This window comes from Polypterus senegalus, chromosome 7 (assembly GCF_016835505.1).
Source record: "Polypterus senegalus isolate Bchr_013 chromosome 7, ASM1683550v1, whole genome shotgun sequence".
Classification (NCBI taxonomy): Eukaryota; Metazoa; Chordata; class Cladistia; order Polypteriformes; family Polypteridae; genus Polypterus; species Polypterus senegalus.
The window spans coordinates 43,030,043-43,054,543 of NC_053160.1; the positions used below are offsets into that span (position 1 = coordinate 43,030,043).

The 24,501-nt window shown below is 39.8% G+C and overlaps 1 protein-coding gene across 1 annotated transcript in view; it reads left to right on the top strand.

The window, feature by feature from the left end:
* antxr2a (ANTXR cell adhesion molecule 2a) overlaps positions 1-24,501 on the top strand; it is a 263,978-nt gene that overhangs the window by 153,435 nt on the left and 86,042 nt on the right. The window contains exons 11-14 of the mRNA XM_039758535.1: positions 4,102-4,180; positions 8,812-8,907; positions 19,245-19,286; positions 22,634-22,729. Of these exons, the coding sequence (XP_039614469.1) occupies positions 4,102-4,180; positions 8,812-8,907; positions 19,245-19,286; positions 22,634-22,729 (313 nt within the window). The remainder of the gene's footprint in view (positions 1-4,101; positions 4,181-8,811; positions 8,908-19,244; positions 19,287-22,633; positions 22,730-24,501) is intronic.

The following is a 24,501-nucleotide window of genomic DNA, read 5'->3' on the forward strand; positions in this document are numbered from 1 at the left end:
GGATGTTTCATTAAGATTTTAAATATGCTTATATGTTACATTTATTATAAAGCATTCTGAATGCTTGAAAAAGTGCTAAATCAGTGATAATCCAATTTATGTCAGTATGTATATTTTAATATTACTTATTGAATTAACTTTATTAGTATTATATATAGATTTAACAGGATTTTTTTATATCTTATGTATTAAGTTTATTATTTCAAAATTCTCAATGCTAACTAAGAAGAAACAAATAGTTTCATATATTATATATGATACATATGAAGGAATCAATTTCCTAAAGTCTATACTTATTCTTCATTCTCTGTATTTGTTCTTTGTGTTTTTTGGTCTGGTCTGCATGTTAAATAGTTAAGCTGTAAACTAAAAGGCCAGATGATAAGTTAACTTTGCTTGACCCACTTGGGAAAGCTTTGGCCTAAGGCAAAGCCACAGGCTAAAATCAAGACAAAGCCAACCTTTGAAGTGCACATGTTTGAAGATTTTTTTTAAGACTTGGAGGATATTACAGCTTTATATTTTAATTGAATTAAATTTTAAGCAGCTAGACAATTGTACATAATTTTATGCTGTAGACATATATGTTTAAGTGTTTTTTTCGTAATAGGCATATTTGGCATTTTAAAATAACTTGATTCTAAAACAATACACAGTGAGCACATGGCCCCATGATTAGAACTGTTGTCTTACAGCACTAAAGATATGTGTTTAGTTCCCAGCCTTATCACTGTGTGTGTGGAGTTGTCATGTTTTCCCTCAGTTCCAGCTTTTTCAGATGTTTCAATGTGTGTCTACTTAGTTCTTATCAGTAAAGCTGCGTGCTGTACTTACCAGCACAGCTGCCTATGATTTTAGTCTTACTGGATGCTGGTGCAACAAGCAAGTATTAATTGAACAGTTTGGTTTTTCATATGTGTGTCATCCTGGTTCCAACTTAATGATGAGGACTGATCAATTAACAGAATGTAAAACATGATCAGAAAATGGAAAAAGCTGCTCAATATTTGTCAGAATGCATGGGGATCATGAGTGAATAGCCTTTTTCAAGCCCAGCCACTAATTCTCAATTGGATTGAGTTGTGGACTTTGACTTGGCCACTCCAGAACATTAGCTTTGTTCTTGTTAAGTTCTGTGCAGGTTTGGCATTATGCTTGGAGTTGTTGCCTTGCAGGAAACACATTCTTCCCCCAGAATGAAGGTTTCCTCCAGACTGTATCAGGTTTTCTTTCAGGAAGTCCTGTATTTTGCCCCTGTACACTTGTAAGAATTCCAGTGCCTGTTGCAGAAAAGCATCTCCTCAGCATGATAATGCTAATACATTGCTTCATGGTGGACATAATGTGCAGCGTTCTAACAAGATATTTAGTCTGATGGCACAGAAACTCAGGTTTGGTTTCATCAGACCACAGAACATTTTTCCTGCTGACTTCAGAGTCCCCTACTGTATGTACCTTCCAACAAACTTTAGGTAAAATTTAATGTGTATTTTATTAACAGTGGCTTTCTCTTCGCAACTCTTCCATAAAGCTATGATTGGTGAAGCACCTGTATAGCAGTGGTGTCTGCACCGTCTCTCCTAACTCAGCCACTACAGCGAGTAACACAGTCAGAAGTATTATTGGTCTCTTGGTGGCTTCCCTCACTAGTCTTCTCCTTGTATGATCAGTCAGATTTTCTGGACAGCCTCTTATGTGTATGTGTGTGTATTATATACTATATATGCACGCCAAAGTGCACCTGCCGCGTCTGTGGAGGAATGCTTCTTCGTTGGCGTGGAAACCACAGGTTCGCAGCGCAGCAGCGGGGCATGTCAGAAACAACTGTGAGCCAATCAAGATATATATAATTATATACTTACATATATACTATACACATACATACACATATATACAGTATATAGTGACAGATAGCCAATGATGATAACCCCTCCTAGAGGAGTACAGCCCTCAAGAGATGGAACGCTTCATCCTACAAGGCTCAGCTGGGGGAGGGGCAGTGTGGAAGGACTCGGGGAACAGATGTACACGGGCCCTTACCTACCCTGGGATGCTAGATGGCAGCCTCTCTGGATGTCAGTGATGCCTTGGATTACCTCAGGCCTCCATGGGAGTTTGGCACAGCCCTAGTGGATTCCTGGAAAGCCGCCAGGGGGAGCTGCGGAAGCTGAAGATCCCTATTTTGGACTTTCACCACACCTGGGAGTACAGCATAAAGGGAGCCGCCCACCTATGTTCTGGAAGCAGGAATTGGGAAGTAGAAGACAAAGTTTGCCAAAAGATGAGTGGAGGCAAAAGGAGCGACATAGAGAAAGATGAAAAGAAAGTGCTTTGCTTATTATATTGTGTTTGGTGCTATAGGGGGAACAAAGGAAAAATAAGTAAATGTGTCTGTTGTGTCGGGTCTTGAGGAGCTGGCACGCTCCTTATCCCGAGATAAGGAAATGAAATTGAATAAGCAGAAAAAAGCTCTGAGAAAAATCTCAGAATTGTGTATCACATTCCTACGTTCAAGGTGCTGCGAGGCTGCTGGAAAAAGGGCTTTGACATAGCCCATCATTTGGGCAACTGTACTTATAGTAAATTGATATTTTATTCTATTGCATTATTGACTTATATTGTCTAACAGTATATTGCAGTGTTCTAAACTGCAGTATTTTAATTATGTTTTTAAAATCACCGTAGTATCAGAAATGCGTCAGTTTGTGCAATTTTTGACAGCTGTCTGTATAGCAAGGAGCAAGAAACAGCATACTATTGATGAGGTAATTAATTCTATCACATAATGTTGAGATGAGTTGGTTGATGATTGGGCCCCACGCCGCAAGGTGAGAACAGTTCTACACTTCAGTGGCATAGTAAGTTCTAGAATCTGGGAGCATGCATTGATGTAAAAAAGCCAATGAACTGAAATACTATGTGAATGTGAACACTTTGCTTTTCAACCTGAAAAGTCAAATGATGTCAGTGCTGCTCAGCTCAAGTATTATGTGTGGCATCTTAGGGAGAAATGTATTATTGAATTGATTTAATTTTGTCAAGATGTAGAAGCAGAACAACAAAGAGAAGATGTTTTTATATGTTGAGTGATTATATAGATGAGCACAAACTGAACTGTAGAAAGCATGTGTCTGTCTGCACTGATGGTATACCAGCCATGACTGGTCAGGAAAGCAGTGCAGTTGTGAAAATCCAAATATTACTGCCACTCTTTGCATAATGCACAGACAATTCTACACCTACAATGCATTTGAGCCAGATTTAAATTTTTGTGCTTATGACAGTTATTATAGGAGTCAGTGATGTGAAACAGCGACCATTATATTCTTTCCTTTTTGTCCTATTATGCTCAGACATGAGAGCTAAACACAGCATCTTGCTGTTGGTTATCCTGGCTATCCTTGGCAAATGGCTGTCATGAAGTTTTTGATCTTCAAAATGAGCTGTAAAGGACAGACCATATTGACACATTTTTCAGATCAAGAGTGGCTCACCAAGATTACTTATTTGACAGATGTGTTTTTCAGCCCTGTAGATGATATTTGAAACTGTAAGTACAGGCACATACTGTAATTTTTAAAAATTAAAAAAAAATGTTCCACTTAAGCATGGTGGTGCTCTTGCCAGAAAGGATAGTGAATAGGATTGGCATTTGTGGTCCTCAATTCCCAGAGTTTGCATGTTCTTCCCACATCTGTGTGGGCTTCCTCCCACAGGGCAAAGACATGTTCTTTAGGTGCATAAGTGTCACTTAAGTGGCTGTAGTGCACGGGTGTGTTCACCCTGCGATGGACTGCTGTCCTGTCCAGGGATTAACACTGCTTTGCACCCTTTGCTTAATGGGATAGGATCCACCCCCCTGCAACCCCCTGAACAGGATTAAGCAGGCTTATAAAATTGTATGGTGTGGTATAGTTTTACCTAAGAACTCAGTTTCCCATTGCAAATTAGTGTGTGCCATGATTGGGAAAAAACATTGCCAATCTACCAGCTTCTGTACTGGTTATTTATGCATGCTCTAAATGTACTGCTTATGTTTTTTTTTATAAATATCATTAAGATTATTTATATGTAACAATCTGTTCTGTTATTTGTTTTTAGAAAATTGGAGGTACGTGTCAGTGTAAATGATGGGCAGGCTTTCATCTCCGGTGGAATCACAATTACTGCCACATCTTGTGTAAGTTGAAATAAAAGTAAATAAGTAAATATTTTCTACTGTTATATGTATAGTTTAGTAAATCACTCAACCATTGATACATCAGTTAAATCATACTTTAAAACTTGCTAATCCTAGCTATCATTTCAAGCTGCTGGAACTCAACTCACTGCATTACTCATTATACTCCTGATGAAGATGTAAATTCATTGCTTGTTTTTCCAAAAATTGTACTTAAAACATAACATTTGTGTTAAAAGGAAATGAAGGAAAATAATAAATATTGTAAAATGATGGGTAAATGCATATTACAATAAATAAGATCCAGGTACTAATATATTAATTAAAAATTCAACCTTGCACTTCTAATCATTTTACTTTAGGGATTTTCTGGTATGTGGTGCAATAATATGGCACTGGGCGACACAGCAGCTTTATTACACCAAATTACAAGGATGTATGCACTTCATGCTTCAGAAGTTACACTGCTCCTAGTTTCATGTTTCTGCAAACAGTCCACACTATATTGATCCATTTTTCTCTTAAGCCAAAAGTGTATTTGATATCTTAAAATATTCCTGTATAATGTATTTACAAATAAACCTTTAATATGTAACACAGAATGCCTTTGTTAACTCCAGTGCTATGGGTAATCATTTGTTCAGACATGCATGTGAGAGTTTCATTATGCTATGTACACGTAACAATAAACTTGATCCTGAGCTTGATCAAGTTGATATCAGATAATGTTTAAAACACACACAAACTTAAAGAGTTTCCTTTTGCATTAATTATCACATTAATTGGTTCACACTAATTGCACACATTATGCACACAAAGCCTATGTCTGATATTCATAAACACTTTGGCTATTATAAATATCGCTACCTCAGTAGTAATTGTATATGTTTCTGCATGTAGTGTAAACTTTGCTTTTGATTTGGCAGGCCTAATTGACTCTATGGAATCAATTCTAAAGATTCAAATAATAATCCTGATTATAGTGTTTTTTTTTTCTTTTTTTATGTGGAACACTTTAATCTTTTTGGAGATCTATATTCTGTAACATGTAAAGTATATAGTGTTAACTGCTGATTTCAGAATATTTTAGCATATCTCTTATACACTGATCAGCCACAGCATTAAAACCACTGACAGATGAAGTGAATAATTGTGATTATGTTGTTACAATGGCACCTGTCAAGGGGTGAGATATATTAGGCAGCAAGTGAACGGTCAGATCTTGAAGGTGATGTGTTGGAAGCAGGGAAAATGAATAAGCATAAGGATCTGAGCAACTTTGACAGATGCCAAATTGTGATGGCTAGGCGACTGAGTCAGAGCATCTCCAATACGGCAGGTCTTGTGGGGTTATTCTAGTATGCAGTAGTTAATACCTACCAAAAGTGGTCTAAGGAAGGTAACTGGACAGCCAGTGACAGGGTCTTTGGGGCCTAAGGCTTTGTTGATTTATGTGGGGAGCAAAAGTTAGCCATTCTGTTCCAGTTCCACAGAAGAGCTACTTTTGCACAAATTGCTGAAAAACTTAATGAGAGAAATGAGAGAAAGGTGTCAGAACACACAGAGCATCACAGCCTACTGCATATGGGGTTGTGTAGCCATAGACTGGTCAGATTGCCCATGCTGACCCCTGTCCACCACAGACGGTGTTTACAATGGGCATGTGAACATCAGAACTGGAATATGGAGTAATGGTCTGATGAATCGTGTTTTAACTTTAGAACATGTAAAAGGTAGGGTGTGTGCATTATTTACCTGGGGAAGAGATGGAAACATGGTTCACTATTGAAGAAGGAAATTGAGCAGATGCATTGTGGAAGTTCTGGGCAGTGTTCTACTAGGAAACTTTGAGTCCTGGCATTCATGTGTATGCTCACTTTGACAGGTAACACCCACCTAAATACTGTTTCAGACCACATGCACTTCTTCATGGCAGCAGGATAATGCTCCCTGCCACACTGCAAAATATGTTCAGGAATGGTTTGAGTAACATGATAGAGTTCAAGTTGTTGACTTATCTTCACAATTTCTCAATCCAATCATGTATCTGTTGGATATGCTGAAAAAACAAGTCTTATCTATGAAGGCTCCACTGCACAACATTTAAGGGGGACCTGCACAATATTATAATATCGTATTACAATTAAACACTAAACTCTGTGTGTGTTCAGTACCTACGAGCGATCTGGTTGGTCAGTTTGTCTTAGGTGTATGTAGTCAGTTTGGCTTTGGTGATATGACCGAATATGGAATTGTGAAGTTGATACACACAAGGAGGATTAATAGCATAGGCGACACATTCAGGATTTCTTTCATAGACTGCAAGTATAGAAACAAATGGGAGGTGAGCTAGGCACCCCAAAATAATGACAGAGTCTAAGAGGAAGTTTTGATGGAAATGACTCAATGAAGAGAATGCTGGTCAGCACAGGTTCAGACACACAAGGATACTAACGAAAGGCACTGAAGGAACACATAGGTCAAAAGATATCAAATATTTTTAAGTTTAACTTTTTACCTGCTTGTAATTTGACTAGTAACTAATAATTCATATAATCATAAAGATCAAATACTCTTCTTTAGACTAAATGAAGGTGTGAGAATAAAATGTCCTATGTGGAGGCATCTAAGGAGGCAGATGCAGCTTACCTGTTTAAAAAGCAACTAGAGAACCATTTATCTTATTTACATGCATAATATCATGTGCATACATTGGCATTGTGGTGAGGTACCTCATAGATCCATCATTATTGTTTCAGCTGCAACATCCAATTGATTTTCGCATGGAATTTGTACATTATTTCTGATATGGGCTTTGCTCTGAATACTCAGATTTGTGTCCTACAGTGTTAGCTTAATTGACAATTCTAAATTTGCCCTTTGTAGCTGTGTGCAGTGAATTGATGCCTCATCCCAGTTTGGTTGCTGTCTTTCTGCTTTGTGTTCAGGCCTTCCAAGACTCTCAATTGCATTAACCATATTTGATACTGTATGTATTAGGGGATACCAAAATGTTTCTGTATGTGGCAAAAGGTCAGCTTGTGCACTAAAAATATGTGAATTATACGTTTCTACTACATGGATGCTAAAAATTACAAAATTTAATACTGATCTGTAATTAGATCTCTAATGCTAAAGAACAACACACCATATTCGTTCTCACCTAGTCAGCATATACCAGGACCAGTCACTTCACATCCCATGGTCACAAGAGGTCTCCTACCCATAATCTCAGACCACATAACCTAAGAATAAGACATAAACTGCTGTGTCATTTCCAGAGACAGCAGATAAGAGTCTAGTGCTGGAGTGATGGAAGAAAAAGGAGAGGGAGAAAGTGGAAGGAAGAACTTACAATGTGGAAGGGTCAGGTTAGCTGTTTCTGGTTATATATTGTTTTGGGCTTGCCTTTATGGGTTTGTGTAGTTTGGCTCTTGATTACTTTGCAATTACTATGCCTACTATGTCTATGTGGGTTCTCATGCAGATTTTCTTGCTGTTTTTAATTTACACAGTAACAGTCATTTATATATTCTTTGTTTCATTTTGTTCTCTTCTTACGAAAGTTAAACACTTGGTCTTTTTGTGCAGAGAAAGTTCTTTAAAACATTTTAAAGCTGAGTGTTTTATATGAAACCTTTGCTCTCAAACGTCTGTTTCTGATTTAATTTTTCTAGTTGCCAAGAAAAAAGCAAACCTTCCAATCTATTATAAATGTACACATTTTAGCAGCATTGTTGTTTAGTAAGAAGTCTTTCCAAACACAGTTGTTATTAATTTATCTTTTCAATGTTGTATATGATGCTATAAATGCATTCTATTGTTCAGATTCCTCTAATATTGACACACAACATCTTAACAATTGTAACAATAGCCTGGCAGAGTTGTAGTGCTTCTTTTTTAGAATTACAAAGAAAGTAAACGTTTTTTTTTTCTCCGGACTGAGTGTGCAGAGCAAACAAAACAAAGGCTGACCGCTCCCAGTTTAAGCCTCCCACACAGCAGTTGGTTTCAGCTCAGGCAAACATTCTGCTTGTTTTGGACTGGTCCTTTATTTTTTTTTTTTTTTTTTACTTTTTAGTCTGTTTTGGTGTTTTTTGTTTTTATTACCATTGACAGTACATTCAATCTTTTAGATAAAGTGACCTTTGTTCATTTATATTTTATTCATTATTTTTATTTCATGTTTTTAGATGTGCAATTCCTAATACTGTAATAATTCTTAATTCTTCTATGAAAATCTATTTTTAAATTTACAAGGTTCCAACTCTTATAATTCCCATGCAAATAGTCTAAATTTTAAAAATCCATCCATCCATTATCCAACCTGCTATATCCTAACTACAGGGTTACGGGGGTCTACTGAAGACAATCCCAGCCAACACAGGGCGCAAGGCAGGAAATAAACCCTGGGCAGGGCGCCAGCCCATTATCTACTTAAACCACATCCAAATTGTCACTTGTTAGAACTGATATTTACACAAATAAAAGATTGCTAAAATGGAAGTAAAACATTTGTGTAACATACAAATATAATTAGATATGTATACTAAGTTTGTCCCTCATGTGACTAAAAAATGTAGAATATTTAGCAATAAGAACTATAATTTATCGTTGTGTGTGTTTTTCAGGCTGATGGGTCAATCGTTATTATCATCATTCTGATACTTTTAATCTTAGTGGGTATTCTTCTTATGTGGTGGTTCTGGCCTCTCTGCTGTAAAGTGGTAAGTAAAATAATAATAAAGTTGTTAATTTAAAACTAAAAATGGCAACTTCCAGACAATTTGTACATCACAAATTTTTATTTATCAAAAGCTTAGATGTCTGTAATAGATTTTCTTAAATTTGACTTAATTTCAAGGATAATACAATTTATGTTATGAATATTTGAACCTCACATCATGCTTTTACAAGATCAAAGAACATTTCAGGTACTCATAAATCAGAGTATATCATCTGCATCTTACAGTTTACCATTTAAAAAGGACATAGCTATTTATTATATACTGGTTGTGGAGCTAACCCAGACACAGACAGGCGGACATGTTGTAATTCACCACCACACGTTTATTTACACAATTATTTACACAAATATGGTCACTCAGACCCAGTCCATTAGTGCACAAAACCCCAAACTCTCTCAGTCCTGGCCACAAATGCCTTTCTTCGGGCCGCCTCCACACCTCTCCTGTTCTTCGTCCTTCCGCCTCCCGACTCCAACCCTGAATGAACTTCCGGTCTTCCAAGGCATCCTGGCCGGGTCATCGTCCCTGGCATCCACGACACTGCCCCACAGCCAGCGAAGACCACTCGGGAGGAGTGGCCCGTCCCGCAAGGGCAGCACACCCCCGAAGCGGGTCCTACTCCTGGGTCACCAAGGTCCGGCCCTGTTCTCCAAACAGGGATAGGGGCGGAGACGCCACCTGGACATCACCAATTTGTGTCCCCCTGTGCCTCGCACGGGTTACGCTCCCCCCTCTTACCGGCGCCCACTAGTTCGGCACCCCCTTCGAGGATTCCGCGCCCCTTTGGTAGGAGCCACTTGCACCTCTGTGGCCTCCAGCAACCATGGCAGCACCCCCTCGCCAGCGGAGAGTCCTTCCTGCAGGCGGCCCGTCTCCTGAGGGCAGGTTCCCGACGAAGTGAGCCCTACTGACAGTCCGGGGTCCGGTCCAACAAGAGATAGGAAACAAGGGGCAGAACCGCTGCCTAGACACCCTCTCCCGGCGTCACCACGTCCAACGCACTGGCAGCGTTCTCCCCTCCATCCGACACCCCGGCACTTGCCTGTTCGGCACCCTCTCCGTGGGTTCCGTGTCCCTCCTGGAGAATCCAACGATGGGACCGCCTTCAGTCCGCTGATCCCCGCTGCAGAGGGCGGCCAGCCTTCTGACGGGTGCACCCAGCACCACGTCCCTTCCTGTCGGAGGAATTGGCACACAGCCTCTCATTCCCCCTTCCACTCTGGGACGCCATGACGGTTTGAGACTCCTTATTAATAAGAAAGAGCCTCTTTCCCGTCTGCGTCCCTATAGTGCGACGCGAGATTGTGGCCGACTCGGGGCGGAGGGCGCTAGGACCCGGGGCACTCAGCAGCCCGTGTCCAGGCAGCGTCCTCACGGACTCCCCCCTCGCCACGCGCACAGCTCGTTGCACCACAGCTATTGTCAGAGGGCTGCTTACTCGAAGCTGATCTTTGACATCACAGCCAAGTTCAGCAGACCCTACTGCATGCTGTACGGAGTCGGCTGTACTTACCGTCTCCGCCGTACCCCTCCGGCTGGAGATTCCAGCGTCGCACTGTCCCATTGTCGAACGAAACGCCTTCCTCTCCAGTACCAGCACTTCAGCCCGGATGGCACGTAGCGTCTGCAACAAAGACTGCTCTGCGGGCCGAAGGCATGCCTCCAGCTTCCTCAGAGCAGCCTGCTAAGACAGGCACTCAGCCGGCGTGGAGCCTACCTGTTCGTCAGTCTCCGACGTCGACAACTTCCTGTGGGCCTCCTTCTCTGGCCCAATCGGGACTCCCCCCTGCCCATAATGGACATTCCTTGGGCCCGCCTCTCTACGATCATTGGTGGGCACGCAAGACACACCATCCAATCGCGTGCCTATCAGGGGGAGGGACTTCAGGTCCGCGGACATCTTGCGTCCCCTTCCGCGGCGGCGACGTGCTTGCCAGCAGCCGTGTTGTTGCCAGCGTCTTTCGAGCTTCAGCGTCTCCTCCTCCGCAGCCCTCGCGGCTGCCGCCGTGCTGTCGGCCCGCAGACCAGCATGCGCCCGCCACTGACCAGGATCCGGGAAGTCCCTGCCTGTAAAAGAGAAAACACACCCGGCCCCCATGGGCCGGCTGCCACTAGGCAGAAAACTCACCTCCCCGGACTCGTCAAACCGAGGACACCTCCTCGGCGTGGCCTTTCTCGACGCCATGCCGTCCCGGGCGCCTCCAGCAACGGCGCGGTCCTCGAAGCCCGCTGCGCTCCTGGTAGGCACGCCGCCCACCTGCATCAGGGAAATATGGCCTTCCTGCGGACTCCTGGCAGTCCATGGGGTTCCTTTACCCCGCGGGGCTGTGTGCACGCAGCACCCGCAGTACGTTGGTGGGGTCCCCTGCTGCACCGGGCCGTCCACAACACATTTGTTACTTACAGGTCCCCGCCTTGTAACAGGCGGAGCATCCTGCCGGCTATGCCAGATGTGGAGCCAACCCGGACACAGACAGGCGGACATGTTGTAATTCACCACCACACGTTTATTTACACAATTATTTACACAAATATGGTCACTCAGACCCAGCCCATTAGTGCACAAAGCCCCAAATTCCCTCAGTCCTGGCCACAAATGCCTTTCTTCGGGCCGCCTCCACACCTCTCCTGTGCTTCGTCCTTCCGCCTCCCGACTCCAGCCCTGAATGAATGGAAACGGCCCCTTTTATATGGTTCCCGGATGAGCACCAGGTGTTCCCGGTATTCCTCCCTTGGCCACGCCCCAGCGTGGCGGAAGTGCCGGCTGCCCTCCCGGCAGCTCCCTGGGTGTCTCCCAAAGTCATTGGGGCGCCTCCTGGCGGTGACCACGGGCCCCTACAGGGTGGAGCTTCCATGCCCTGTACCTGTGGCCCCCAAAGCAACCAGGAAGGCAGCCCCCACGTGGTCACAGATGGGCGCACGCCCACTTCCGGTCTTCCAAGGCATCCCGGCCGGGTCATCGCCCCTGGCATCCACAACATGGTATAAATTTAAAGACTTTGGGAAAATATACATTGCAATTGTAAGGGACAGTAAGAGATATTTATTGGAGCAATTTTAAAGGTCCTGGTTTATAATCACCAATATTTAAGCTTTGAATAATATTAACTTCAACATATATACATTTATGTGACATAATGAAGGCAAACTACTGAAATTTAAACCAATTTCTAATACCGTTCATTGGAAGTAATGTATTTTAAGTCACATTTATTTTAATACCTGATATCTTCAAATATTCTCCATTGTACAGATAATATCTATATTAAGTCTGAAATTTAGAATAGCGCATTGCCTAGTTACAGTGAAACTTTCTGTTCTATATCCCTGTCTGTCTTGTAGTGAGGACTGACTTGTGCAAAAGGTTGCTTTATGCAAGTGTTTTTTTTTCTTTAGCACTACACTGCACAATTTGCAATGCCTTCAAAGAAAATGAAACAATTTACGGGCTCGGGTGGGTCCGGGTTACGTCAGGAAGGGCATCTGGTGTAAAATTTTGCCAAATCAATATGCAGACAACAATACAAATTTCCATATCGGATTGGTCGAGCCCCAGGTTAACAGCGACCGTCACCAGTACTGTTAGTCAACAGGGTGCTTGTGGAAATTGGGCTACTGTTGGCCGAAGAAGGAGAAGAAGAGGGGGAGACATGTCCAGAAGCAGGAGGAGAGGAGGAAGGTAAATAGAGTGGAACTGATTGTTGGAACTTTGAATGTTGGCAGTTTGACTGGTAAGGGGAGAGACTTATCCGATATGATGGAGTGAAGGAAGGGTGATATATTGTACGTGCAAGAGACTAAATGGAACTGGAGTAAGTCCAGGTGGATTGGAAGTGGATTCAAATTGTTCTATCATGGCGTGGATAGGAGAAGAAATGGAGTAGGGGTTATTCTGAAGGAACAGCATGTCAAGAGTGTTCTGGAGGTGAAAAGAGTGTCAGACAGAGTAATGATTATGAAGCTGGAAATTGAAGGTGTGATGATTAATGTTAGTGCATATGCCCCGCAATTTGGGTGTGCAATGGATGAGAAAGAAGATTTTTGGGGTGAGTTGAATGAAGTGATGAACAGTGTACCCAAAGGACAGAAAGTGGTGATTGGAGTGGATTTCAATGGACATGTTGGTGAAGGGAACAGAGGAGACGAGGAGGTGATGTGTAGGTATAGTGTCAAGGAGAGGAATGAAGAAGGTCAGAGGATAGTGGATTTTGCCAAAAGGATGGACATGGCTGTTGTGAATATGTTTTTTAAGAAGAGGGAGGAATATAGGGTTACGTAGAAGAGTGGAGGAAGATGCACACAGGTAGATTACATCCTATGCAGAAGAGTCAATCTGAAGGAGATTGAAGACTGCAAAGTGGTGGCAGGGGAAAGTGTAGTTAAGCAGCATAGGATGGTGGTCTGTAGGATGACGTTGGAGATCAAGAAGAGGAAGAGAGTGAGGGCAGAGCCAAGGATTAAATGGTGAAAGTTGAAAAAGGAAGACTGCAAGGTTGAGTTTAGGGAGAAGGTGAGACAGGCACTGGGTGGTAGTGAAGAATTACCAGACAGTTGGGAAACTACAGCAGATGTAGTAAGGGTGACAGCAAGAAGGGTGCTTGGCGTGACATCTGGACAGAGGAAGGAGGAAAAGGAAACCTGGTGGTGGAATGGGGAAGTACAGGAGAGTATACAGAGGAAGAGGATGGCAAAGAAGAAGTGGGATAGTTAGAGAGATGCAGAAAGTAGACAAGAGTACAAGGAGATAAGGAGCAAGGTGAAAGAAAAAGCGTATGATGACTTGTATGAGAGGTTGGACACTAAGGAGGGAGAAAAGGACCTGTACCAATTGACTAGACAGAGGGACCAAGCTGGGAAAGATGCAGCAGGTTAGGGTAATAAAGGATAAAAATGGAAACGTACTCACAAGCGAAAAGAGTGTGTTGAGCAGATGGAAAGAGTACTTTGAGAGGCTTATGAATGAAGAGAACGAAAGAGAGAAGAAGTTGGATGATGTGGAGATAGTGAATCAGGAAGTGCAGCGGATTAGCAAGGAGGAAGTAAGAGCAGCTATGAAGAGGATGAAGAATGGAAAAGCCGTTGGTCCAGATGACATACCTGTGGAAGCATGGTGGTGTTTAGGAGAGATGGCAGTGGAGTTTTTAACCAGATTGTTTAACGGAATCCTGGAAAGTGAGAGGATAACTGAGGAGTGGAGAAGAAGTGTACTGGTGCTGATATTTAAGAATAAGGGGGATATGCAGGACTGTAATAACTATAGGGGGATAAAATTGATGAGCCACAGTATGAAGTTATGGGAAAGAGTAGTGCAAGCAAGGTTAATGATTAGTGAGTAGCAGTATGGTTTCATGCCATGAAAGAGCACCGCAGATGCGATGTTTGCTATGATGGTGTAGATGAAGAAGTATTGCGAAGGCCAAAAGGAGTTGCATTACATCTTTGTGGACCTGGAGAGAGCATATGACAGGGTGCCTCGAGAGGAGTTGTGGTGTATGAGGAAGTCGGGAGTGGCAGAGAAGTATGTTAGAGTTGTACAGGATATGTATGAGGGAAGTGTGACTGTGGTGAGGTCTGCATTCAAGGTAGATGTGGGATTACATCAGGGCTCAGCTCTGAGCCCTTTCTTATTTGCAGTGGTGATGGACAGGTTGACAGACGAGATTAGACAGGAGTCCCCGTCGACTATGATGTTTGCTGATGACATTGTGATCTGTAGCTATAGTAGGGAGCAGGTTGAGGAGAACCTGGAGAGGTGGAGATATGCTGTAGAGAGGAGAGGAATGAAGGTCAGTTGGAGCAAGACAGAATACATGTGTGTAAATGAGAGGGAGGTCAGTGGAATGGTGAGGATGCAAGGAGTAGAGTTGGAGAAGGTGGATGAGTTTAAATACTTGGGATCAACAGTACAGAGTAATGGAGATTGTGGAAGAGAGGTGAAAAAGAGAGTGCAGGCAGGGTGGAATGGGTGGAGAAGAGTGTCAGGAGTGATTTGTGACACACGTATATCAGCAAGAGTGAAAGGGAAGGTCTACAGGACAGTAGTGAGGCCAGCTATGTTATATGGGTTGAAGACAGTGGCACTGACCAGAAAGCAGGAGACAGAGCTGGAAGTGGCAGAGTTAAAGATGCTAAGATTTGCATTGGGTGTGACAAGGATGGACAGGATTAGAAATGAGTACATTAGAGGGTCAGCTCAGGTTGGACAGTTGGGAGACAAAGTCAGAGAGGCGAGATTGTGTTGGTTTGGACATGTGCAGAGGAGAGATGCAGAGTATATTGTGAGAAGGACAGAGGATAAGGATAGAGCTACCAGGCAAGAGGAAGGCCTAAGAGAAGGTTTATAGATGTGGTTAGAGAGGACACGCAGGTGTTGGGTGGAACAAAACAAGATGCAGAGGACAGAAAGATATGGAAGAAGATGATCCGCTGTGGCAACCTCTAACGGGAGCTGCTGAAAAAAGAAGAAATGTCAAAAACAAATGTTCAATATTCAATTTTGTTTAGAAGGTTTTATGCCTGTTTAATTGATGGCATTGGGTTCCTGTCAAAAGTGGCTTTAGTGAAGTTTTTTTTTTCCCCCTTGTATCTATTTTAAGCAACCTCAAACAGGAAGGAGATTCAGGATGCAGTTCAATCATAACACAAAGTTTATAAAGTATGCTTTTAAGTATGCATAATAGCAGTTATGGTAACATACATGCATAGTTATATTACTGGGTCTGTATCCTATTCCAGAAATACTGAGTGTAAAGTAGGAAAAAAAAAATTCTAAAAAGGATGCTAACAGGTGTTAACTGTATGATATAGGAGAAAGCAAGAATGTCTGCAGAATGCCTAAACCATACAATTTCATAAATTTCCTTGGTCAATAATATACACCACAGCTTTTGGACTGCAAGGCAGCAGTGTAAACCAAAATGCTACATGATCCATTTCCAAATGAATATGCATTACAAAGAGAGCAAAACAGACAATTCCCTGTTTCATTTTACATCCATTAACAATTTGGAATAAGTCCTATTAACAGTATTTTCAAAATTAGAGAATTTTAAACAATATTGTGTCACCCTTTAAATATAGAACAATGTGTCTCTCTTTATATACTGAAGTATTTTATTACTTTCTTTTAGTAAATGATTGTGTAACTGGTGTGCATAATATATTGTGAAACATTACACTGATTACTACATTTTAAATATCCATAATTGCTTGATCATGCAATTTAATAATATATTAAGCACAGATCCATAGTTACTTTATGATAATATATTTGTATGTTAAAAGATTAATCTATATTTAAATGTTATACTGAACTTTACGTTTTTGACATTTGAATAAAAAACAATTATTTTAATATTTTTAACTGCCCAAGTGGCTGAACGTTTATATTATTTTTTCTTGTTTGTTGTTATAATTATCACAGTAATATTACGTCTGCATAGGCCTAAATGTGTTAACTACTCTGTTATTTAATCCCCAGCCTTGAATATGATTACTTTAATTAAGTGTTTACATACCTCTCTTGTTCCAAATGTTGCATAGCAGCTGGTATCAGTATCACCAGGCTTTGTTTGTATCACAGGATCCTGTCAGCTGCTGCGGTAAAGAATCATTGACATCCAGTGTAGGGTTAATGTATATCAGTTTCAGATTGAAAGAGCAGCACAAATAAGTAAAACTATAATTAACTATAAAAGTACCAAATAAGCTGTCAATTTAATTAAAAGATAAAGGGAAAAAATGAAAAAAAAGATTTGTTTTATGAAATTGTTTTATTTAGAATTGAATACAATTTATATATAACATTTTCCATTTAAGAGCTTCCTGCTTTGTATATTTTTGTAGTGTTTTGAATGTATGCATTTATTTGTTTTTGTGTTTTTGTAAGTACGTGTGTGTATATATATATATATAGTTATATATATACTGTATATATATTTTTTTATATGTATACAGACAGACGGACAGCATATACATATATATATATAGTAATTAGAACTGTGAAATGATTCAAATTTTGGCGGAAGTGTCGGCTGTCTTCCTGGCAATTGCAATCAATCACACAGTGTAACTCGATTAATCTTAGTTTATCGTTCCATGCCTGTGGCCCCCAACAGAACCAGGACGGGCCTCGCGGTCTGGAGGAGGCACAAGCCCTTCACTTGGTAGTTAAGAAATGTCCAGTAGTCCCCTAAAAATGTGACTGCTTTTCAACTTCTTAGTTGATGAAATTGTAAAGACATGTGCCTTTCATATTAATCCTTTGACATGTGACACAGTTGTCCCATGTAAAGGCAATGTGTAAGAATTGTTAGACTTTGGTAATGAAGTCTCTTAGCCTTGTATCTTCAGTTATTTTTAGAGGTCTTATCGTTGGTTGAGGGAAGGATAGGACTTGAAAGAAATGTTGAAATGAAAATAGTCTGGACATACCTGTTATAAGAATATACTTACCCCTTCTTCACAGCTTATGGTTAATGGGTTTGACACCCCACCTTTTCTTTTTTCGTCTTAAAATCTGTAATACCAGGCAAAACTCTTCTTCCATTAGCAGAACCTAATTCCTCTGCTGTGGCATTGTTAAGTATGTGACTTTGACTAAACACTGTCACCTACTGACTAGGAGAATATCAACACATCAGTCAAATGAACTGCAACAAGTATAAATGTGTTTTAGTCACTGACAGCGTGCAGTATGTGCGCAGCCTCCATGCGGTAAATTTAAACAAGGCTTACGAGAGTAAGGAAACCATCATTTGAAAGTAGGCGATATACCATTTGATCTAATATACCTGATAAAATTATTCCTGAAGTATGGATTTAAAAAAAAAATTGTATTCTAAAGATAAGCGGAAAATTGCAAAAATATTTGAACATTAACCATACTCAACTCAAAATGTGAAAATCTGTATATGTAAAAGCAAAGGGAAAATGTGATTTAATGTTGGAATAATATGATAACTCTGTTTAGCTATTATTATCATAAAGCATTTTGAGCTACTTTCATGAAAATGTGCTTCATAAGTTGCTGCTGTTGTGGTTATTACTATCTTAAAGGTGAAAGTTCAATATTTTTTAACTTGATGTTATTTCTTCACAAAGATGGTATATATTTGTTTGCCTTGCATTGTAAATTGTTCTAATTGTGTTCTAAAGTTAAGCTCTTTCTATAAATTAAAAAAAAAAATCTTTTGCCCATCGCGGTGCTTTGCATTGGAGACTATGGGACACAGAGAAAAGGTTTAAAAACTTACCAAATATATCCGGAATCATAGTGCTGGTTTTCAGTCTTTTTTTCTTGTTTATTTTTTTTTGTTTTGATGCAATTTCCTGATGTTTCTGGGATGGCCTTCACATAGTGACTTGACCACATGATAAGCGTGTCATTTCATGTGAGTGAGATCAGATATCCTAGGTGCAATTTTCCCCTATCAAAGGCTGCTGTTATTGTTGGAGGTACTCTTATTTCAACAAACATTTTAAAAGAACATTCAACTTTCTCACTTGAAAGATGCCCCGTCTATTAATTGGTTGTCCGATAAAATTGACTTTATCCCAAGCTTTTACCATCCAAGTGTATAATGCTACTGTCTGTGAATTAAATACATATACTGTCTGATCATGTTTAACATTAGAAAACATAACCTGTATTAATCTAGCATAGAGTGCTACTTACTTTGATAATATTTAATGAGTAGATTAAAGTTACAGTATCTTTAAAAGCCATTCTGGAAATGTTTTATCAAAACTGCATTTAAAGGTATGTGAACATGTCTCAGTTACTATACATGAACCCAAAGTTTTTAAAGTAGGAAAAAAGATGTACATATTCTTCAAAAATGCAATACGGGGCAAGGCATAAAGCAGCAGTGTCTGTTGGTAGTAAACTTATTTGTGCTGTATTTGTAACAGCAGGTGGTTTATGATAAAATCTGGCACAAAGGGTCAGATGCATTTCTGCAAGACAAGAGCTAGCGATAGGCCCCTTGTTGCTTATCTGCATCTGATTGAAAATAATTAACTCCTTAGGAATGTATGAGTGGGGACAACTTGGATTCTGTGAACTTTATCCAATTAATTAAAAGGTAAATGACACTGCCAAGTGTCCCAAAGAGCTACTGTCAACAAGTTGAAGTTTATTTTGATTAGATGCTTCTGTGTTCATGTACAAGTCTTGTGCAGTTAAACATAAGAAAATGTAGGTCTGCAGCCCTGGGGCCAGTAAAATTCAAAGGGTACTGCTGTAGCTGCTCAGTTATACCGATATAATTTAGATTCTTTAGACTGATTAAAACGTCTGTAATTCTGTATTTCAGGTTATTAAAGATCCTCCACCACCTCCTCCACCAAAAGCTCCAGTAAGTACCAAATTAATTTATAAAGCTTGAAGTAAAAGTGGAATCATATTTATTTGCCAGTTGATGGTTGTCTGTAGATTCATAATGTTAATTAACTTTAGTCATTTCCTTTGGATAAAAACAAGTCATCCACATTTAGCAGTTTTCTTTAGTGGCAGTAATTTTCTTACAAGCACAATTTTACAGTACAGTAGGATAAAAATATTATTGTTACTATTTTTGAGTTAGAGAAATAAAAATTGGAGTAATTTACCCGGGGGTAAGAGATGAAAGCAGAAATTGAACCTGTGGCCTTGTAGTATAAAGTTCAATATGCCTTAGGAATTTGGCCTCGCAGCTAAGAGTAATTTAATCCATTATTATATACAGCATATGGGTCTATCTAGGCATTTTGTAAGGTTTTTTTACAGGTCTTTTCTAACTGATAAGGAGCTACACTGGACTCTAAAATATTTGTTTTGTAATTCTATACAAAAACACATATGTTTCCTAAAATAAAGATGGACTTTTTAATCAGCTTTATTTTAGCCATTTTCGTAAGCAAGACAAAAAGAGCCACGAAAAGGTTTGGGGCAGCGACCCACATATTGTTCCTGGCTGCAAAAATGGATATTAATAATGTAAAGATGTGTATAGAGTGGAATCCACAACAGAACTGACTCGATAGAACAAAGATGGCGGCTTTAAAGGAGAGCAGAGGAAGTAACATCATCTGGGCCAGGCGGGATTTCCCGTAAGTGGTCTGCAGAGAAGTAGGAGAAAGAGTTAGCACTGAATTTCATACAGTTGGAATTGTTGGTTCTGCACTGAACTTAAGTTCAAACTTTTTGATCCTTACTCCTATGCCTCATACTATAATGCAGTGTACACCTCTCAAAAGATCTTTCCAGGTACACTGTGTCTTCTGAATTGTTTCTCCATCCTCTTCCTTTCCTTCTTAGTTTAGATCAACACTTGTCTCTGTGGATTCTCTTTGTAGATGAATGACTGGTACCTTAACCTCCTTGTATGTACCCACTGTTTTCCCACTTTAGATATTTCTCTCGAAATTGATAGATAGATAGATACTTTATTAATCCCAAGGGGAAATTCACATAATCCAGCAGCAGTATACTGATACAAAGAAACAATATTAAATTAAATAGTAATAAAAATGAAAAAATGAAAAAAAAAAACCAGAAAAAAAATAAAAATAAAATTAATGTTAGTATTTACTCCCCCGGGTGGAATTGAAGAGTCGCATAGTGTGGGGGAGGAACGATCTCCTCAGTCTGTCAGTGGAGCATGACAGTGACAAAAGTCTGTCACTGAAGCTACTCCTCTGCCTGGAGATGACACTGTTCAGTGGATGCAGTGGATTATTCATGATTGACAGGAGTTTGCTCAATGCCCGTCACTCTGCTACAGATGCCAAACTGTCCAACTTTACTCCTACAATACAGCCTGCCTTCTTAACAAGTTTGTCCAGGCGTGAGGCATCTTTCATCTTTATGCTGCCACCCCAGCACACCACTGCGTAGAAGGGGGCACTCGCCACAACCGTCTGGTAGAACATCTGCAGCATCTTACTGCAGATGTTGAAGGATGCCAACCTTCTCAGAAAGTATAGTCTGCTCTGACCTTTCTTTCATAGAGCATAAGCATTGGCACTCCAGTCCAACCTGTCATCCAGCTGCACTCCCAGATATTTATAGGTCTGCACCCTCTGCACACAGTCACCTCTGATGATCACAGGGTCCATGAGGGGCCTAGGCCTCCTAAAATCCACCACCAGCTCCTTGGTCTTGCTGGTGTTAAGGTGTAAGTGGTTTGAGTTGCACCATTTAACAAAGTCTTTGATTAACTTTCTGTACTCCTCCTCCTGCCCACACATGATGCAGCCCACAATAGCAGTGTCATCAGCGAACTTTTGCACGTGGCAGGACTCCGAGTCATATTGGAAGTCTGATGTATATAGATTGAACAGGACCAGAGAAAGTACAGTCCCCTGCGGCGCCCCTGTATTGCTGAACACAATGTCAGACCTGCAGTTCCCAAGACGCACATATTGAGGTCTGTCTGTAAGATAGTCCACAATCCATGCCACCAGGTGTGACTCTACTCCCATCTCAGTCAGCTTGTCTCTAAGGAGCAGAGGTTGTCATTAGATCTAATCTAATTGTCAGTGTCGTTCTCATAACGTTAGCTTGTATTAGGATGTTCAGCGGATACTTAAGGCATTATTTCCTTATTCAATGTTTGCCTTCTTCCACATAACCTGTCTCTGCCACTTTGCTAGTCTGTGTCTTTTTGACACTTCTAGACTGGATTTTCCTGCTGGCACAGCTTTTAGCAACCACTATCCATCTCTCTATTCATCTCTCTATATCCATCTCTATATCTCTATTCTGAATGCTTCTGCAAGACTGAATGTTTGTATCGTTCACTACTCTGGATGTAAATTTGCTTTAAGAACATTAGAAATGGGTAAATATATGTAAAAAAAGTTCAGCATTACATTAAACATTAGAACACTCTAGACGAGAACAGACCATTCAGCCCAACAAAGCTTGCCAGTCCTATTCATTTATTTCTTCCAAAAAAACACATCAAGTCAAGTTTTAAAAGTCTTACTGTCTACCACACTACTTGGTAGCTTATTCCAACTGTCTATTGTTCTTTGTGTAAAGAAAAACTTCCTAATGTTTGTGCGAAATTTACCCTTAACAAGTTTCCAACTATGTCCCTGTGTACTTGATGAACTCATTTTAAAATAACAGTCTCGATCCACTGTACTAATTCCCTTCTTAATTTTAAATAACAGGATTCATACAGTACAGTCCACCCTCTAAAAGGTTTTCATGATGTAGGACCTAAGGGACACTAGTCTGTAGTTATTAGGTGAAGAGGCTCCTGCATTCTTTGGAACTGGAGAAATACAAGATTTTTTCCAAAGTAGTGACTGACTTGCAAGTAGCAGAGGATACCACAAAGCTGATCAGCATAGGCCTTAGGTACTCAAAAACTAACTCCATCTGGTCCACTGTTTTTATTTTTTCCCTATGGGCTTCCTCAGTTGTCTTTTCACTCAATTATGGACAGCCCATATTTATATTCAGAGGTGGACTCCTCATCACTTGTCATACCAGTAGAAATGGTGATGCAATAGAGTTGGTGTGAGGGGACCAGCCATTGGAAGGATGTGGTGATGCACCTGAGCCTTGGATTGAGTTCAGGAATTATGCCCATGGATTTTTTTTGGAAATCAACATTTTATTATTCTACTATTACTTTCACTTCCTAATCTAATTGTAATTCCAAAATTAGACAGATGTTATAAATGAGTATGTTTCTTTCAATATTTATAGGAGCCAGAAGAACCACCTTTGCCTAAGAAAAAGTGGGCAACTGTAGATGCTTCGTATTATGGTGGCAGAGGAGCTGGTGGCATTAAAAGAATGGAGGTAACACTTGCAATGTAAATTTTTCTACACATTGATCCAACTTTAAACAATAGAAAAAATCAGAACATTATGGTAATTTTCTCCTTTAGCATGTTACCTCATATGTAAACTAAACTGTTTATGTTGAATTATCACTTTATGAGTGATTTACTGCTAATTTGATATTTTCTTCAAATATATATTCTTTAATATTCCCATAAGTGTGGCAGTGATATCAGTCTGTAATGCCTTTTTGTTAATTGAGTTTTAAAAATTACAAATTATTCACGTAAAGTATAGTGCTAAAATGCCAAATTTATGACTATGGGTCTTGTTCTTTAGTATATAAACATATTCCAAGTAAAGATTATCTGATATCATCTAAAAAGATTATGCATTTTAATATTAAATATATATTCAGAATATGTTAATAAAATTTGATCTTTATTTTTTTCTGATACCCTGTCACACATTTTTCATATATAAATTACAAAGGGATTAAATTAACACCTATCCATTTTTTGAACCATTCTCTGATATAAGAAAGCAGTCAACCCTATACAGAGAACTACTGTTGCAGGGAACACCGTCACACTGGCAGATTTTGTGTTGCTGAATAATCTAATATGTATGACTTTAGGCAAAATTATATGGAAAAAACCTACACAAGACAGTTGGTGAAAAAGTAAACTCCATACAGACCATTGGCCCAGCCAGGAATCAAGATGGGTTTGTGAATGCAGCATTGTTAACCTGTTTGCAACCTTGACAATTAGGCTTCAACTTTGGCTCTGTGCATGGATATGTATTGAGATGGAATGACTGTGAAAGAAAATATGTTTTTTGCTCATTTTAAGAAGAAAATAGAAGTATCCAATTATATTTTTAGAAAACATATGTTCCAAGTGGATTGATAAACCTCTCACTGTTTAGTCTTGAATGGTCACTAATGTGGTTCTCAATAACATTTTGTTCTAGGCTGCTGATGAAGAACAAAACATTCTCAGATCCACTTAATCCAGTTCAGGGTTACAGGGGGTTGAGCCTGACAGCATCAGGTGAAAGACGGGTAGACCAATATAGGCCCAGTCAACACATAATATCTATACGGCAAGATTGCTGATTCACCATGCCACTCCAACAATAAATGTTTTGTTAATATTCTGTAATTTGTAACAGATGACTAAGCGCAATGTTGCGTAATGTTATTAACATAGTAGCTGCTGTTTTCGTCTCTGATGAAAAAAAGTTTGAAAAGCATCTTCTTTACTTAATACTTCTTGGACTACAATGTAATAATTTTTTCAGTATGATTTTAAATGATAAACAGTTGTATTCAATGAATTTCAAAAATTAATAATAACTGAAAGTAACAGCAATAAATGTATATTTATACATTAGCATCTAATGGATTTAATCATTTTGCAACACTTAAATGATGCTCTTTACTTATTGACTAATTAAAGTAAGTGTTATGAGATATTAGTGATTTTGTCACTGTCAGGAGCCCCTTTATGTTTAGCCACATTTTTAAGAACACTGCTTTTGCATTGATAAAAATTGAAAAGAACGTGATGATGTTATAGAAGGAGCTATAAAAGAGTTCATCTTTCTTGGCAAAGTCCTGTTGGATATAGTGACACTGCACTGAAAAGAGCTTTGATTACTCTGTTGATTAGTGTGACATGACAGGCAGAGCTATACTATCTTCACTGTTAGTATAAAAGATCGAGGGCTGCTGCCAGTTTAATCAACTCATAATATAAGTTTAATCATGTCGTTCCTTTGTTCAG